General features: G+C 48.7%; 3 protein-coding genes across 7 annotated transcripts in view; 2 read left to right on the forward strand and 1 right to left on the reverse strand.

Moving 5' to 3' along the window:
* Nucleotides 1-143: 143 nt before the first annotated feature.
* tipE (temperature-induced paralytic E) lies at nucleotides 144-5,072 on the forward strand. 3 transcript variants are annotated; one of them, XM_015175595.3, is made up of 3 exons: nucleotides 144-326; nucleotides 1,448-4,008; nucleotides 4,493-5,072. In XM_015175595.3, the coding sequence occupies exons 2-3, from the start codon at nucleotides 2,702-2,704 to the stop codon at nucleotides 4,554-4,556; spliced, it is 1,371 nt and encodes a 456-aa protein (XP_015031081.1). In that variant the 5' UTR covers nucleotides 144-326; nucleotides 1,448-2,701; the 3' UTR covers nucleotides 4,557-5,072. The 3 variants fall into 3 exon arrangements, with proteins under 3 accessions (XP_015031081.1, XP_002046321.2, XP_015031083.1); XM_002046285.4 differs by having other exon boundaries at nucleotides 1,643-4,008; XM_015175597.3 differs by having other exon boundaries at nucleotides 144-311.
* Nucleotides 5,073-6,257: 1,185 nt separating this feature from the next.
* The window catches only part of LOC6623083 (neurobeachin-like protein 1), a 39,961-nt gene continuing 27,752 nt past the window's right edge, over nucleotides 6,258-18,466 (forward strand). The window contains exons 1-16 of one of the 3 annotated variants that reach the window (XM_032435424.2): nucleotides 6,258-6,607; nucleotides 6,882-7,235; nucleotides 7,310-7,496; nucleotides 7,563-7,651; nucleotides 7,899-8,000; nucleotides 8,155-8,304; nucleotides 8,364-8,636; nucleotides 8,701-9,023; nucleotides 9,092-9,299; nucleotides 9,360-9,983; nucleotides 10,041-11,309; nucleotides 11,369-11,978; nucleotides 12,043-12,272; nucleotides 12,332-12,622; nucleotides 12,677-13,013; nucleotides 13,076-13,263. In XM_032435424.2, the coding sequence (XP_032291315.1) occupies nucleotides 6,557-6,607; nucleotides 6,882-7,235; nucleotides 7,310-7,496; nucleotides 7,563-7,651; nucleotides 7,899-8,000; nucleotides 8,155-8,304; nucleotides 8,364-8,636; nucleotides 8,701-9,023; nucleotides 9,092-9,299; nucleotides 9,360-9,983; nucleotides 10,041-11,309; nucleotides 11,369-11,978; nucleotides 12,043-12,272; nucleotides 12,332-12,622; nucleotides 12,677-13,013; nucleotides 13,076-13,263 (5,286 nt within the window). In that variant the 5' untranslated portion in view covers nucleotides 6,258-6,556. The remainder of the gene's footprint in view (nucleotides 6,608-6,881; nucleotides 7,236-7,309; nucleotides 7,497-7,562; nucleotides 7,652-7,898; nucleotides 8,001-8,154; nucleotides 8,305-8,363; nucleotides 8,637-8,700; nucleotides 9,024-9,091; nucleotides 9,300-9,359; nucleotides 9,984-10,040; nucleotides 11,310-11,368; nucleotides 11,979-12,042; nucleotides 12,273-12,331; nucleotides 12,623-12,676; nucleotides 13,014-13,075; nucleotides 13,264-18,466) is intronic. The other 2 variants (XM_015175598.3, XM_002046286.4) reach the window with 2 other exon arrangements.
* LOC6622209 (uncharacterized) lies at nucleotides 13,331-17,591 on the reverse strand. The gene is made up of 2 exons (XM_002046287.4): nucleotides 17,373-17,591; nucleotides 13,331-15,625 (listed from the first exon to the last, which is right to left on the reverse strand). The coding sequence occupies exons 1-2, from the start codon at nucleotides 17,406-17,408 to the stop codon at nucleotides 13,508-13,510; spliced, it is 2,154 nt and encodes a 717-aa protein (XP_002046323.3). The 5' UTR covers nucleotides 17,409-17,591; the 3' UTR covers nucleotides 13,331-13,507.

Consider the following 18,466-nt stretch of genomic DNA (forward strand, 5'->3'; position numbering starts at 1 on the left):
CTTTGGCCCCGATTGGAGCACAGCGACTGCCGCATAGCCCGTACACTTTCATTGAACATGCCCAAGTACAAAGCTTGTGCAGAGTCGTGCATGCCCATGGCCATTTTTTTGAGTTGAGGTGTAGCGCAGCGAAAAGCTCGGGCCGCGCGCACATTGCTGGAGCTCGTTCAGCTGCAGCGTCGCCAGTGGCAGTCCTTTCGGTGAAGAGTTCAGCCGTCGCGCGTCGTCGTCGTCGCCGTTCGCCTGCGTCCGCCATTTATTGCCGTCGCCTCTTTGTCGGTCGGTCGAGGCTCCAGCGAAAATGACAAAATGTGAATATGCTCTGTGTATGTGTGTCTCCGTGTGACTCCGTCTCTGTGTGTGTTGTTTTCATTTTCCTTTTTTTTTTTTTTTTTGTATTTTGAACTTTTGACCCGTACGCAATCAGGTCATTTAAATGTTGAAACATTGTAAATGAGCCAGGTTTCAGTTTTGTTTGCCGTTAAACAACTTTTGTGCTGATTGAAAAATGCGTAATCGTAGCCTGAACCTTGAGTAAACACACACACACACACACATGCACACACTCCGCTGCTTTGAGTGAGCTCGTGTGTGTGTGTGTGTGTGCCTGGCTCGCACGCAACGCGACGTCACAGCAGCGCAGCGAGACACTGAGGCCTACAACAACAACAGCAATGCGCTGTTATAATAACAGAATCATATTTGAAGTGTTGTTCCCCCCCCCCCCCCGCCCCCTTTTAATCGTTTTGCCCATTTGCCAGTTGGGCTCCATTGATTCATCACAAAAGCCAATGAAAAATCGTTTCGTGCAAAGCACGAGGAGTCGCCAAGGCGACCCCCTCCATGCCGCAGCGCCAGTATATTAGCTGTCATGCCGCATAATGTTGCCACCTCGCCCTATATACATACATGTGTGTGTGTGTGTGTGTGTGTGTGAGTGTGTCTGTGTGTGTCCCATGTAAGCGTGCCAATGTTTTTTTTTTTTGCGCACACCCTGCCCAAACTTTGCGGACGGCACTGTAGCCAGTGCCAACTCCATTGAAGTAGTTCATTTGTGCCGCCCATGTGAGCTCATTGTCGCCAGTTGTAGCTCCCCCCACACCCTCCTTCCCCTTGCTGTTCCTTTTGGCCTCGCCTGCAGCTGCTGTTCGGCGGCATATTTCCGTTTCGTAATACTCCGGCACACGAGTGCCCCCTCCCCCTTTGCCCGTACCCCTGTCCAATGGCAAGAATAACAAGTACAACGGCATTTAAATGTACACAGTCGTGGTTATATAAAAATAACTACAAGCCAATGGAAATGCCACTGCGTACTGTCCAGAGTTAAACAAACAAGAACTATTTTTAAACGCATTTGAAGCGCTTACGCGTTGTCTAACGGCATTTTGACAACACCCACACCGCACCCTCCCCTTTCCACAACCGCGCTTAACTATTTTACGCACAGTGTTACAGCTGCACGTGGCCGCACGAATAGTGTGAGAAGCAAACGCCAAGAACAAAGCACAGAGCAAAGAGTGCAGAGTGCAGAGTGCATATAAATAAAACAGCAAAGAAAAAAGAAGAAAGAAGGAATAAGTGAAAAATAAAACAACATTTGTCCGTCCAGCAAACCTATTTTTTTGTTTTCTTTAAATAAAAGCAACTGTCAACAAAAGAACTAAATACCAAAAGCTAAGCAGCTAAACAAACAACAACAACAAGAAGAAGAAGAAGAAGAACACCAGCTGCAGCAAAAGAGTGAGAAAAGCCGTTACTCAAAATTGGGCATAGGCAGGCGGCCGCGCGCACACACACATACATAGACGCCCGCACGTACACATGTGCGCAGCCTTTTGCCGCAGTCATAAAATAATCAAGCAAAGGCAAGAACTGAACGAACAGACGAGCAGAGGAGAGGAGAGGAGTAGCTGCTGCTAAAGCAAAGCAGCGACGCGACTGCAACGTCGAAGGCTGCTGACGAAACATCTCCGCTGGGACACATAAAGCAATTAGCAAAGGTTGACAGCACACACACACACACGCACGCACATACTGCCAAGGCAAGGCAAGTTAAGATTTGTGGAGTGTCCAATGACTGCTAACATGCGTGCTCTGTCGCATCCCTGGATTATATTTAGACTAATTGCGCGTCGGGCAACAACAACAGAAACAACAGAAACAGCAACAACAACAAGAACAACGCACAATGCTGCTGCTGCTCCAGCTGCACAGCAGCGGCTGCTGTGATGAGAGCTGAAGGAGGATATGGAGAGGCAGCGACGACAGCAAACAGAAAGCAAAAGCAAAAGCTAAACGAAACGAAACGTACTCGACTCGCCCTGTGATATAACTGCACCGTAGTTGTAAACGTTTAAATCGTAGCTCATAGTTATCGTTATCGTTATCGATTATTAGCTTAAGCTAAACAGAACGGGAACTTCGCAACACTTCGTGCACCCAAAATATAATACATATATAAATATATATATTTAAGCGTATATATAGTATATATACAATTAGTAAATACACCTTCTCTGCCTGCCCCACGCGCACACACACACAAGCACACACACACACACACACACACACACACGTAAATTTGAAATACTTTGCTGCGCCGCCAGACCTTGCGCCATTTTGTATAGCCGGAAACCGGAAACGGAAATCGAGAAATTCGGTACGCCAATAAGCGCCTCGCAATACCGTAAAAAGCTACAGCATGGGAGATGAAGAGAAACGCACCGGCAAAGAGAAGCTGCTCTTCTATACGACGGCATTTTTCATACTTCTCGGCACGTTCAGCCTGTTTGCGTTCTTGTTTCTGGTGCCGTTCGTGATCGAGCCGGCGTTCACCACAATCTTTATGCAGTTCGAGGAGGTGCCGGCCTTGTGCGAGACGTACGACACGGAGATCTACTTCGGCGCTAAGAACTGCTCGTGGTCGTCGTGCCGTGAGGGCTGCACCAAGGACATCTATACGTGCACACAGATACGCGTGAATTATCGCCTCAATTTGTACAATTTCACGGACGAGTTCAACTTTACGGAGTATCACATCAATTTGCGCGAAGCGGAGCGCGTTGTGCCGCCCGTAAAGCGTACGGATCGCTACGAGCGTGCACTGCGCGACTACGAGTACGATAATCTGGGCGCCGGCGATGCCAATACCATAGACATGGACTTGGATATGGGCGCCGGCGCCGGTTCGATGGCCACCGGTCATTTCGAGCAGCTCAATTTCGGGGATGCTGACGGCTCCAATGGCTTTCTGATCGAGGATTCGGACGATGGCGCGGGCACGCTCATCAACAGCGAACGACGGCCCTTCGATGAGATCTCCGAACTGAACGAGGGCCTCATGGGCAACAATTCCATATATTATTATGTGGGGGCGCGGCTGTTTCCCAATGTCAAGGGCTGCGGCTATCCGCCGATGCTGAACTGCACCATTTGGCTGAAGCGCTATACAAAGATTGGCATCAAGTTTCCGTGCTACTACTCAAAGGTGGATCCCAGTTTGGTCATCAGCGATCTGGACTATTGGCAGAACACGCTGAATCTGGTCTACTCCATGGCCATACCCATACCCTCGTTCATCATTTCGGTCATATATCTGACGTACGCGTACTTTAAGATCTACAACGAGGACGAGGAGACGGCGCCGCTCGACAAGAATGCCGAGGACATGGACATCGATGATATCGATGCCGTCGATGACAGCGATGGCGCCGTTCTGGCGGACAATGCCGCCGGCAGCCAGATCGTCAACATGGACTCGACCACGAACGACAGCTGCCTGGAGGGCGTGCTGCCCAACGGTGGTCCCGGCATGACCAGGTGCATATCGCAAGGTGGCTCCATCACCACATCCGGCCACTATATAGCCCAGTCGCCGGCGGGCTCACAAATGACGCCCAATTCGGAGATCAATTCGTTTGGCCATCAGCTGAAAGTCCAAATGGCCGACGAGTTGTCCAGGGATTCGCTCGAGAATGGCGTGCTGTCCACGTCGAATTCGGTGCAGGGGTAAGAATCGGTTTATGGATGTGCAGAATTTCCCTTTATTATAGTTATGAGGCTGGGATTCTACGACCAGGGCAGCACAACTAAATAAATTCTAGTTGATTCGATTCACGTTTTGTATCAAGTTTCCGGTTCCTTCCGGTTAAGGTTCAATTTACTGGAATTGAAAAGCTCACTTTATACTTTAATCAAATAGATGATAAAGTATTTGTTAAGTATATTAATTAAACTGTTCCAATATCGCCCAGGGCTTCGAACTGGCTTGCAGCATCGGGCAACAACAGGGTTAGGACTTTTCGACCAGGGCCGCAGAACCAAATACGTTTTCGTTGATTCGGTTCACGGTTCGAATCTGGTTTTCGGTTCAGTTTTAATTTCAGTTCGGTTTTACGGTTAAGATTCAACGCTGGCCGGTTCGAACCGGCTTGCAGCTTTCTATAAGACAATTAGATAGATTTATATTTAAATCCTTTCGATCTTGTTTCAGAAACTTGAGCAAGACGATGACGACGAGTATCTCAACTCCACCTGGGCCGACGGCGGCAGTCTGAAACGTCAGGCGCATGGTCTGGAGAATGTTAGATTCCGATTCGGAAAATGAACCGTTGCTGGAATCCTAAGGAGATAGCAGCATGAAGCGGAAACGGAAACCGAAGTATTTCTACCCTAAAACAATCGATAACAACGCATGCGAATGCGAAACGAACCTGAATACCTTCAGAGCTGTTAGAGACACTTAAAACTATGATAGATTATATATATACATATATTTAGCTTAACACACACACACACACACAGTCACATAATATTACGATAGATCAGATTAAGCTTAACTCATTCAATTTCAAAATTTAAACAGTATCCACAAGAAAATATGATTCTGAATACGAAACTCGCACACAAAGGACGCTGGAGAACCGGATACGGATGGGAGAGTGTTACTTTAATTGGTACAAATACAATAAAAACAACAACATGAGGATGAGAGAAAAAGAAAACATTAAGTCTATATACCTAAAGCAAATTAAAAAATAAAAAGAAAAAACTTATACACCATAACATACAAATATTTACTTGAATTATTTTTCTATTCGCAAGAAACGAGCTCGTCTCAAACGTCTCGCATACCAAAAAGCAACAAAATAATAATAAATATAAATACAACTTATAAAAAGTATAAAAAAAAAACTTATTTACAAGTCAATAAATTGGAGAAGCGCAGCAGAACATTTTTTTAGATATTCTAATGCTACAGCATTGTTTATTTAATTAAAAAATTAAAAACAAAAAGAAAAAAACTAAATTAAACTATGCGATAAAATGAACAAAAAACAAGCCTAAGTATATTTGAAATACATAAAAAAACAAAACAACAATTATTATAAATATTATGATAACAATATTTAATAATAACAATTGTTATCCTTCTAATTAATGCGGATAAAAACTCACAGCTTTAACTAACGGAAACAGAGGCATAAGATTTTTCTTCTACATATTAATTTTTATTAAGATTATATTATATGATAATGATAAATAATAGGTAATACAAAAATAAAAATGGTTCAAGCTATTCAATTAAATCTTTTAAATAACTTATGCATTAAACAAAAATCATAATAATTTAGACCTAAATATAATGTTTCCTTTTTATATTAACAAGTAAAAACAAAAAAGAAAAGAAACGCAAGAAAAGCAAACCCAAAAGCAAGCAAACAACAAAAACTACTCGTAATATTTCTAAAAATCGATGCGAATACTCTCAAACTTGTTGCCTAGGCATAGACGCATTTGCAACGGTAACTGCACCTACTGCGAATAATCTATCAAATGATAAGCAAAGCAAAGATACATAAACACACACACACATAGTTTGTTTTTAACAAAAGATATTTGCATGAACACCAAAAAGATAAACTAAACAAACAAGCGCAACTACTAGCTAATATCATGTAAAAGAAAAAAATACAATTTAAAATGAAAAACAAATGCTACTAGAATTGAAAACAAAAGCGAAACAAAATCTCGAAAATAAATACGCATTTAGCAGCCTACAGACAAAATGCATTTTTAAATATTCAAATACGGTCTGGCTTGTTGGAAAATATGCCACATTTTGCAGCACTAATAAAACGGTCATTCCGTCCGATAACGAATCGATATGCGATATCAAGTCACTTTCAAGCACTCTTCTTGCAACTGTTTTACACTGTTTTGCAGCACTGCTCGATTGGTCTGGCAACCCTGGAACAGCTGCTTATCAGCTGGTGGCTGCAGCACTCGCCGTGCAACGGAAAAAATTGCTATTGACAAATGTTTGTTATTTTGTAAAAGTGCTTAACACAAGTGCGCTGGCCTAAGCTATTAGCACACATACATATAGGGAAATATAACAAACTGCTGCCATATATCAGCCGAATGCAGCAGTGAATTGTTTTTGGAACACTTTTGTTGTTGCTGCTGCTGCTGCTTCTTCTTCTGCTTGTAAACAAATTCTGAAGTGAGAATAAAAACGTTGAGCAAATGCTTTTGCATAGCTGAGACACGCGAAATGGACAACAAAAAGGACATCTACAATCTGTGGGTGCAGTACACAACCAAGGTAAGCTACTGGCTGGCCAAATTGCTGATGTTCCCCTTGCTGCGGGCGGCGGCATTTGTTGCTGCGCGCGGGGGCGGCGGGGAGGTGACGTGTTTTTTTTCCTCAATTTTTTGTGCATTAATCACCGCACAAAAAGTGGCGACAGCACACCTCGCCCAGACATGTTGTCGCCTCAGCGAATGCATAAGTGATTATATAATCACAGCCAGGCTTCAGTTGCCTCCAGCCTCACCCCCCCTCTCTGTCTCATCCCTCTCACACACGTCTCTTGCAGAATGATGAGACATACTTTCGAGAGTTTGTGGCACGTTTTGTGGACATTTGGCGCAGTCAGCTGCAATTGGACTTTCAGGCCGCCAACTGCCCGCTGTGGCACGAGGTGCAGCCGGACAATGGACCGCATCTGGGCCGGCTGCCGGACGAGCTGTTGCCCGCCATTGGCAAGTTCATCATTGTCGCACGTGATGCCTGCGAGACGGATACGCTGGATGATCAGGGCATCGAGCAGGTGGCCATACTGATTGACTGTCTGGTTATTGTGTGCCGGCACTTTGACAATATATTGTCCATCATCAAGTATGAGTACAAGCCCAATCTAATCGCCATACTAACCAAGGTGTTCGCTCAGGTAGGCAAAGCAAAAAATAAAATTAAAAAAAAGAGAAGAGATAAAATGTATGTTGTGTTTGTTTTTTTTCCTAGCAAATGGAGCAGCGCCGCGCCACGCTAGCGATGAGTCATCTGTTCCGCAGCTTTTCCTCATTTCTGGAGGTCATGTACGATCCGTATCTGACATGGCGCAGTTTTCTACGCGGCCAATTGGCAGATTACGCTCGATTGCCGTACAAGCCGCACGCGGTGCATGTGGAAATTGTGCCCTTTATCTATGGTTCGTAATTGCTTTGCTTATCTGACGCCTCACGCATTTGATTGAAATTGTATTTCGTTTTTGCAGATTGTTTCCAGAACGAGGCGCTGCTCGGTTTTGCGGATATCGGCGAGAGCCTGCTGCATGTGCTTGGCGCAATCATATGCGGCTCTCAGGTAGCGTACGGAGCCAGAGTTCTTTCACAGAACGAACCACTTCCTACAAATCTTATTGCTAATTATCTTTATTTCTGTTTATATCTGTAACTTAATTGTCTTAACTGGCACAACAATTGTTGTCCTATGCACTGTGTACACCTTTTGTTCATTGCTTAGACCTAATTTCATTTCATTTTTATTCTATAATACTTACCATACATTCTGCGTGTGTGTGTATGTGTGTGTGTGTAAAACGACTTTGCAGAAAACTCTAAACTTGAACTCAACATATAGAAATACTAACGCTCTAATTAGTGCAAACGCCCCACGCTCGGGTGATGGGCAGCTTCTAAACTGTGATAACTTGGTGAGTGGTAAAACGCTTCTATCATATATTCTATTGTTGTCCCGCATGCCTCTCTCTCCAAATCTCTCTCGCGTAAATCCCTTAAATGTCCATGTACTGCTCGCTGTTTCCATATATATTTAATTGTCTTCCATATATATTAAACTCTCGGCAGCGCAATGGCATGAGAGCCATTTGCCCGGCCACGGTCTCCATCATTATGCGCATTCTTCAGCTGTGGGAGAGCGCCGGCAGTCTGCGTCATGTGGCGCTCAATTGTTACGCTCTGATGGTGATTGTGCTGCAAAAATCTAGTCCAGAAGAAGTGAGTATTCGCCTTTATTCCAAGTGCTCGCCTAGACTTATCTCTTTGTTTTTTTACAGCGCCAAATAGACCTATTTACATTAATTCAACTCTATTGTGATGCACTGCAGCAGCTGCTGGCGACCACGCACTTTGATAGCGGCGCCGCCAGCTTTGATATAACCAGCGACACGGACAGCGATGTGGCCATCGATATGGGCGCGCTCTCCGCCAGCGTGGCTGCCGTGCAGCTATTCCTGGCACCTGGCGCAGCAACCGGCGCAGCCGTCAGCGAAGCCATTGGCGAGACCAATTTGCTGGAGCTGCTGATTGGTCTGCCACAGGTCATTCAGGCAAGCATCGAGCTGCTCATCAACTGCCAACTATTGCTCACTTGTTCCCTCCGTCTACCCACAGCCCTGGCACATCGCGCACACGTCTGCGCTGAGCAGCACCATGGATGCATTGGCTGCGCTGACGCACAGCGCGCCGCTCTGTGCCGAGCAGCTGCGTCTGGCTGGACGCATTGATCGGCTCTTTGGCAGTCTGCGTGACTTTGAAGCGCCGACGACTGCGCTGCTCGATGCCTGTTTCAGTCTGGGCTACAATGCGGAACAGCGTGTGCTGGTGCTGCCCGAGGTCATGCTGCAGCTGCTCCAGTGGCTGCCGGCGCTGCAGGAAGCGGAACAGCTGCACGTCAGCGTGCTGCTGCTCAAGGGCTGCACGGACAACTATGGCACGTGAGTCGCAGCTGGAACTAAAACAAATCCTCCAAATATTGATGTCTTTTTGCTTTCCTGAATCCTAGCAAGACTGTGGCTTGCGGCAGTCGCGTCGTCAAGGCGGTGTGCGCTTGTCTGTTGCAGAGCGAGCTGCTGGTCGAGGCCTGCGCCCAGAATCTGATCAAGCTGATCGAGGAGCTGAGCAAGCTCAGCATTGTTCCCGTCGAGCTCAAGTGCATATTTGCCTTGTTGCGTCGGGGCGCAGAGTTTGCGCAGTGCAAGCAGCTACAACAGGTGATATGTGTTATCCAAATGGAGCAGGCACCATACTAACTCACAGTCAATCCCTTCCAGACGCTTGTCGTGATCGCGTTGCAGAGTTTGCGCGGCAGCAACTGCTGTGCGCAGTATTTTGCCATTGAGCAGCCGGCTGATGGCATTCTGGTGCCCGACATCAAAAACTGGACACTCTCCGGCGCTTATGGCTTCATTCTGCACATGCTCGTCCGTTTCACTGCGCAGCAGGATCAGACGCAATCGGGCAGCACGCGTCGCATGCTGCTCACCCTGCACACGGCCAGCGGTTGTGGCTTTGAGGTCTTTGTCCAGCCCAACGGGCACGTTGTGGTGGCTGCCTTGACACGGCGCGAATACCTGACGACGGCGACGGCCACCAAGACGCTGCTGGACGGACAGTGGCATTATCTAACGGTGGCCATAACGCCGCCCAAGCGGCCCTTCTCCTACAGCCAGATCAATATCTATGTGGATTTTGTGCAGAAGCTCAGCGCCACGCTCAAGGTGCAGCCCGTCAACGAACCCTTCAGCGTCTGCGGCATCGGCGCAGTACTGGCGGCGCCGCCAAAGCAAAGCGATGTGGCCAAAGGTGGCTCCCTGCCGCGTTCCTCATCCCAGGAGAGCGGTCCCGCCTACAAGGGCATGCTGCCCAGTCTGCTGGAGCGCACGCTGTCGACAAATGTAAGCTCCAATCGGGATTGGTTAGATTTAACAATATTAACGAATTATCCGCTGCAGGTGTCCAACTATTTCACACTGCCGCTGCGCACCCAAACGGCCTTCGATCCGAACGTTAAGAACTTTCCCATTGGCATGCAGGATACGGTGTTCGGGGAGCAGGCGTGCCTGCAGGGACATTTGGGCGGCGTGCTGCTGGCGGAGCCAACGACCAGCCTGAAGACCATCTTCGATGCGGGCATGAATTTCAGCTCCATCTTCTCGCAGGACAACGATCTGCTGGAGCTAAATTCGCGCTTTGTTTTCTGCTATGCACCCAACGCTGTTTGGCACGGCAGCTGCCAGGATTTGATACCAGGCGGCAGGTTTCCGGGCCGTATCAGCGCACAGCACTGCAAGACCGTCAAGATACAGGACACCATCAACAGCATTGGCGGCATCAATGCCATGCTGCCCATGCTACATCGTCTGGTCAAGGAGCAGGAGTCGGATGTGTCCATTGGCAGTGTCAGCGATGATTCTGCCACGTCGCCGTCATCGCTGAGAACGCCCATAGCCGAGGAGTTCACCGACTGGGAAATGCTCTCCTCCAACTCGTACACGGAATGGAAGATGATACAGCATCCGCTGGCCAGCCTGCTGTGCCTGCTGCGCTATCTGACCCACGAGCACGAGAACAATCAGCAACAGCTGCTGAGCAGCGAGTGCTTGGCCATCATCGGGACCATGTTGCAGCGTTGTCCGCCGCCCTATTTCGACGTGAACGCCCTGATGGCCACACACCTGCTGATGGAATCGCTGCAGGGTCACAAATCCACGCCAGCGGCTGGCAACAATGCGCAGCTGCTGGACGCTCTCTACGAGCACATTGTCTTTGACTTTGCCATTTGGTCGCGTTTGCAGTTTCAGATAACACTGGGCCACGCTCAATATCTGAGCGCTATGATCAAGAACGATCGCAAGTACTTCCGGCGACGCTACGGCGTGCAGTTCATGCTGGACGTGGTGCGTCAATACTATAGCACGCCGGATAACATTTGCAGCGACGATGCGCGCACAATTCGCGCCACACTCTTCGGCATCGTTCGCTTCTATCTGCAAAAGGACGTCAACATCAAGGAGGTGAATGCAATTGTTGCGTTTCTGGCATCGGTGCGGCAGGAGTTGGTCCTGGTCGAGCTGCTCGAGATGATGACCAACTATGTGCGCGGCAAGAACTGCAAGGATCAGATGGTGCTGTTGCTGCACGAGCCGCAGAGCGCCAATCTTATCTACAATTTCTTCGTGGACAAGAGCTACAACAGCGATATCCAAGAGGCTGCCATCAGAGTAAGTGCATCAATGGGAGCAGCTCAACTGGCACCCGTCTAATGTCTCCCCCTTCACAGTTCCTCGGCGCCTTGCTGGCCACATCGCGTGTGCATCAGAAGTACAAGCAGGTGCTGCGGCTGTACGATCCGAGCAGCGATCAGAGCATGTTTCCCGGTTTCTTTTCCTTCATAACGCCCATGTCGCTCAGCTCCACCATTTTGTTCTATCTGGTGGATGAGATGCTCGGCGCACAGCCCGACTATGGCGGGCTCATGTTTGTCGTCTATCATGTGAGCAGCTGCGATCTGCAGGTGAAGCTGGAGATAGCCCGACGTCTGTTGCAGACCACCTTCGTCAAGCAGCAGTCCACGGCGGCCATCGCCCGGCAGACGGGCTGGCAGGAATCCATCGCTCGGCTGCTCATACGTAAGCCCATAACGTGCGTGCCGCCGGATGAGGAGCGTCGTCGCAGCTTTGGCATCAATATGGACGTGCTGCTGGAGGACAACACCAGTTTTCTGGCACAAGCCGATCTTATTACGTTCTCCGATCAGGAAATTAACCTTGCTCAGCTGCAGCAGCAGCAGGCGCAATCGCAGGAGGAGCACAGCGACAGCGGACTTATACTTAACGAGCTCCAGGCCAGCGTCTCCGAGGCAGCCACTGTCATCGAGAGCGAGATTAAGGGTGAGTGCAGCAAAAGCTTCCTTCCGCTTGCAGCTTGTTTATCCAATTCTTCATCTTCCCGCAGAGCTGGCTGAGTCTGTCTCCGGCGCCGTTGTGGATAATGTCAACAGCGTCTTCTCGGTTATACGCCAGAAGACGCACGATATTCAGGACACCTTCGAGTCGCTCACACAGGGCAATTCCACGGAGACCGACAATACACCTACCGCCTCGCTGCACCGCGAGGAGTCGCTGAGCTCAGAAAGCTCCACGCAGTCGCCGCACGGCCCAGCCAAGAAAAGCGACTCCATGGAGGTTGGTTTTCATCTAAATACAATCGAATCTCTAACTAATCTTTTAATTATTTTAAACAGAGCACCTCCGCCTTTGACTTTATGGCCGAAGGCGATGTGGACACCGAGGAGCAGCTTGTTTATCTGGTCTCGAATACGCTGTTCAATGTTTTCTGGCGCGGCATTGCCAACGATCATCCGCACTGCTGGCAGGAGCGCGGCCAGGTGCTCGGCTGCATCAATCTGTTGGCCTTGAACAACGAGCTGATCACCTCGCATTTGTCGCTACGTCTACGCATCCTGGAAATGGCCGTGCAGGCCTCACTGTTCGACCTCTCCGAACACGGCAGCCAAACGCATATCAATCAGGAGGTGACTCTACCTCAAGCTTCTCTATTGCTCGTACTTATTCTATGCTCCATTTAGAACGCCTCCAATATTCTGCGCATGGTCTACGAGCTGGTCGTGCTGGGCTCGAATGAGGATGAGTCCAAGAAATGTTCCACCAAGCTGTTGGATGGCGTGCTCGCCCTGCTCGATGCTCTGATGATCTTTCAGCAAGGCTCCTCGGAAGATTGGTCGGACATGATACGTTTATATCTGGGTCTGTTGCTCAAGTGTTCGCATCATCCGAATCCCGGCATTGTGGCCATGGCCACGGCCAAACTGCACGCGATACTCCAGAGTCGTGCCACCGAGGATCCCGCGGAGCTCTCCTACCTGCTCTACAGCATCAATCGAGCGCTCGACAATGCCATCGAGGGTGAGTGCCTGCTCGAAATTCCTCTTCAATGTTAATTTACATTCGTTTCAACTCCTTTGCAGTTGGCAATCCGGAGGAGTATTCGTTTTTGATGCCCGTGATGAAGGCGCTGCTAGAGAAATGCCGCTCCGCCTTCAATTTGGACACCACACTGCCCGATCTGCCATCTACATCGTCTGGCCCAGTATTCTTTAACGATTTTCAAATGTATAGCACAAGCAAAAAGTGGCGCAACTTTATGGAACGCATGGTAAGCCGAGAAGTACATGATACTTAAATAATTTAAGGACCCAAATCTAGACAAAATCTCTTAGAGATTCTCAGTTATCTCTCTGATATATCTACCAGAAACTGCAAAATTAGATTATATCAGCTCATATAATTATTATCATTTAATTCCTTAACCTACTCGAAACTTAGCTCTAAATTAAGATAGTCTCACGCATTCGATGCCAATCCCCGTATTGATCCCCCCGCACTGAACTCTTCTCATTTTAATATAGTTTATGATTTTTTGGCAAGTTCTGACGCAGCAAATGGAGCTTACGATCCATTTCCCGATCGCTGAGGGGACTCTTGAAGAGCGTCGTGTCAAAGACGCCTTTCGTGGTGCGCTTCGGCGTCGGGTTTCGCTCCGTGCCGGGCTGTAGGGCTAAAGCGGCTCCGCCTCGCAGCTGTGTGGGTCGCGTGGGTCTAGCACCACGCCCCCCTTGTACCGAGTACTGTTGCTGGGTGGGCGGTGCAAGGGTTCCATCGTAATAGCTCTGCGAACGTGACTTCTCGATGGTGACCACCGTGGAGGCCGTCTCGGGACTGCGATAGCGCGAGGTGCCGCGACTCCGGCCCCGACTGGCCGGCGTAGTCGTTACCACGGTGGGTATAAAGGCGTTGCTGGAGGTGGTGCGCACGCGCATTGGACTCCAGGGTGCCGCCGTGGTCGTCGTCGTCGTTGTTGTTGTCGAGCGCGTCACAAAGTTCAAATAGTTTCGCTTCTGCTCTACGTGGCGGGAGCCGTGTGCCGCCGTGTCCAGCTCGGTGCCACGTACATGCACATGGGACTCCGCATCGTAGGCCTGCTGCAGCTCCGGCACGTCGAGCGTATGTTTCTTGGGAACAACCGCCGCGGAGGGTCGACGCTTGCGCTTCCGGCTGTTTGTCGGCGTTCGGGAGCTGCCCGCAGCATGTGCATCATCCGGCGGCAGCTCGTTGGGTGTGCTCTCGTTTAGAATGGGCGGAAATAGTTCCTGCTCCTCCTTGTTAGATGCCTCGAAGGGTATGGGATCGTAGATGGGCACCTCGTAACTGGACTTGGGAAAGTCAAAGCTCGGGAACTTGTGATTGGGACTGAGCGGCAATTCGTCCGCCGGCGGCGCATAGTCCTCCTGTGGATAGCTCTCGATGGGTAAATGCGTGTCCGGTTGACCGTAGCTGCTGGGCGGATGCTGTGCAGGAGGTTCTGCAAAGGAAATGTCCTGTGGTGGACCTGGTGGTTGATAGTCATGACCAGGGGAAGGCGCAGCTGGCTGATAGCTATGATCAGGTGATGAAGCTGGTGGATGATAGCTATCATGGGACAAGGATGGTGCCTGATAGTCATGACCAGGAGACGCAGGCTGATATTCATGACCAGGAGAAGGTGCTGGCGGGTGATAGTCTTGACCAGGAGACGGAGCTGCTGGCAGATAGCTCTCGTGAGACGAGGAAGGGGGCTGATAACTATCATGGGACGAGGATGGCGGCTGATAGCTGTGTCCAGGAGCGGGCGATGGATAGCTGGGCCTATATTGCGGCTCCTTGGCCTGATAGGAGGTGGAGATCTCGTAGGCGGGCGGCGAGTAAGATATCTCGAAGTTGCCCGAGTGAGAAGGCGGTCCGCGGGGCGGCTCGGCAAAGCTGTGATGGTAGCCGGTATTGGGAATCTTCTGCTCGTAAAGGGAGTACGAGTCAGGAGCAGGTGGTGCAGCCGAATGCGTAAAGCTCGGTACGTGAGGTACACCATACTTGGTGGATGGTGGTGCCGGCGGCGGAGGCGGTGGCGGCGGCTCGTAATGCTGTGGTGCAAAGGAGTCGGGTGCTTCATAGCTGCTCTGATGTTGCGGCGGCACGCCATATTTCTGGTGCGGCTTGTGCTCGTAGGAGGATGACTCCGCGCCACCCGTAAAGCTGTACTCCAGACTGGGAAACTTGTGGGCGCCATAGAGTTGCGGCTCATCGTGGCTGTACAGATCCAGATCCATGGACTGCGCCTCATAGCTGGAGGCGGGTATCTGAAAGTCAGCGCCATCAAATTTCAGATGCTGAAAATCGTCCAGCGAGTAGCTTGGCTCGGAAAACGCCGGTGGCAACGAAGGCTTATAGTAGCCTATGGGCGGTCCCGGCGGATAACTGGGCGGACCATACTTGATCTTGGGCGGAGGCGGACCCTTGTTGCGTCGCCGCTGCTTGCTGCGCTTGCGCAGCCTATACGGCGGATGGCGGCGATATCTGATTAGCTTCTCAGCATTGGGCAGCAGTTCGCTGCCGTTGTTGTTGTTGTCGCTACCCAGCTGCGCCACAGTTGTCTCATTGCTCGGACTCTGCTCGCCCAGCGTCAGTGGAATTAGCAGCAGCAGCTGAAAGACAGGAGATGGGCTAGAGATTTGTTCGTGGTACTTTACAGCTGGCATCAGCTCAACTGTGCTTCATCTGGCAACAGCTACATATTATTAATGAGATGCACTCATGAATATAAAGCTTCTTACAGTGCGATCCTTATGGAATAGTTGGGTGATGGGTGAGATATCCAAAGGGTGAAGCTTCCTTTTTCTTTGAACTAAAACCTAGAATATTGTATGCTAATTCACGAACTCAACCTCAAGGCAGTAAACCGATTCAATGGGGTTGGAGCAGCTTCCTTTTTCCTTAAACAAAAACCTAGAATTTTGGATGTTGGTTGGCTGGCCTACAAGCCTCAGTTCAGGGCAGGGAGTTGGTTTGAGCGTCTAACCTAAGCACCTACAATTTCGATTTACGTTTGCAGCATGTCTGTCGCATGTGCAACTTTCTCTCAGCGACTAACTGCCGCAATTTGGCAACATTTTGAAGATGTCAACCTTTGACTTTTAACCCGTCGCGCCGAGTTGTTGTTGTTGAATGACGCAGTTGCTGCCGCGGCTACTGCTTCCGCGAACACGTAACGCAATCACGAGACTCGCTTGTGCTCCCTGTGCTTGTGCTCCATGTGCTCTTCTCCACCGCCTCCTCCTCCGTCGTAATTGGCTGCCATCGATTGCCGGCTGAGTGCCTGGCATGCGAGCATGCAACAACACTTGCATGCCACAACACTTGCAACCAAGCCGCACGCAACAGCCGCCAAGTCGCAGCCGGGAGGGGGTTAGGGGCAAAGCATTGAACCTGAACACGTCGTCACCAATTCAGGTTCAGCGGGCATCGTAATCCGTTTTGCTGTGCTTTTGTTTTGTTTTGTTCACAGTTTTCCTAACCAGACAATGGCCGCCATGGATGAAGGCGTCCCAATGAATAAGTCCGATGTACTCAAGAGTTGTGGGTGTTGAAGCAATGGAAGATAATTGCCAATCTGCTTGACTTGAGTAATTCCCTTTTTGGGGTAACTAAATTTTGGCTCTTAACTTTAACTTTAAACAGACAGCTTAATCTCAAAGGGGACAAGGTAAAAGTCCTTGACTGTGTGGACAGAAACTCGGAACTTATCTTCCTGTTGGCTAAAGGTCCTATTAGAAATGTAAGCTTAACTAAAAAACTAAGGGCTCACTGAAAGAATTAAAATTATAGCTGAATAGTTGTTTATTCGTGTTACTAACTGAAATAAGAAGGAAGTTTTTGAGTTTTTTAGAAAGTTGGGGACTATCTAACATCCTACAATGTGGGTATAAACCAGACCAGTCTGAATATCTATTCAAAATGTGTCTGTATTTCACTTGAAGATCTTAAGCTTAGCTTTCGATTGTTCTTCTTTAGTAGTTATTTTTCTCTTCACTTGACTTAGGATCCCATTCCTGGAAACATTACAACTCCATATTTCCTTGTATTTAACTTGAAATTGTTTTATCTTCAGGATAAATTTACAACTCTGGCTTTGTCATATTTTTCTCTTGAAGTTCTTCAACTATTATCCCTTTTCCCAGATTTCCCACTTCATTTGAGGCTCTTAACTTTTCACTTTAACTATAATCCCATTCCTAGAACTTTAAGTTCTTGTCTCTTCACTTCATTTTCCAGTGCAACTTCATATTTCCCTGCATTTCACATGAGGTTTTTTTATTTTCACTTGATATTAATATTTAATTGCTGGATCTGTTGAAGTTCTTTGATTGTCACTTGATCTGGGTTCTCACTTACAAGGCACATGCCGCCGAGCCGCATTAGATTCCACATTTCTCGAAGTTTTCAAGGCGTCAAGTTGAACAAAATGCGAACGTTAACAACTTTCATTGGTTGGAGGCAACGTTTTTGATGGTCTCTTGTTGTTGTTGCTTTTTATTGGAGCTCTACTCTAAACGCTTTGGCGCGCACCACGTTCACGACTCGTTGGACTTTCTTTCGGCAACTGAGCGCGCTCCAAGAAAGTGGTCTGGTTTTGTTGCCGGAGACAGCAGAGACGCGTCGTCGTCGTCGTCGTCGTCGCCAGCTGCTGGAACCAGTCGAATGACAAAGCGTTTGCCCATTAAAGCGCCCAACCGAGTGCAGCCCGGGGTGCAGCGCATCGCCCTGGAACAATCGGCTGGCCCTCGTTGGAGCAAGCATTATGTAAAGAATGTCCAAATGCGGATGTCTCCAGCCAAAAATTCAATATCACAATAGCAAAAACTAGACATTCGTAGATCGTCCGATTCGAGTAAAACTCGTTTCAATTGCCAAAGGCCAAACTGCATTCGAGCTGCACGAACGAGCATCGCTTCCTCGAGCCGCGGCAGCATCTGCATCCACATTGAACTTGAACCTGACCGGACGTGACGTGCACCTAGTCTCCTAATCCCGCTCTCCGACTCTGACTTGGAGTTGCACTGAATTGAATCGAGGCAAGGCGAGTGAATGAAAGCGAAAACAAGTCGTGTGAAGAAGAGTGTTAAGCAAATTAGATACCCACTGAAATCAAGGCTTTGCCTACAAAAGAGGTTCCATTTTGGATAATGGAAGAAAGTGTGTTTACTGGAAGAGAACGAAATTTGGTGGATATATAGCTATAATATTCCTTAAGATATGCTCAAAGCTGGAAATCAGTTGGAAAAATCAGGGGCAATCGAGTGAAGCTTTTTATAAATCGATGGATATTGATAGGCTCTCTGATCGATATACTTAGGCTCAGAAAAAGCTGAAGCTTCTTCCTTCAGTGTGATAGAAGGTCCCTTTACCTGGCCCACAAATATGTTTTTCCCATATTGAGAGACTAAAGCCTAATTCTGTCTTTGAGCTACCTTTCAATATACCCGCTT

Source organism: Drosophila virilis, chromosome 3 (assembly GCF_030788295.1).
Source record: "Drosophila virilis strain 15010-1051.87 chromosome 3, Dvir_AGI_RSII-ME, whole genome shotgun sequence".
Lineage (NCBI taxonomy): Eukaryota > Metazoa > Arthropoda > Insecta > Diptera > Drosophilidae > Drosophila > Drosophila virilis.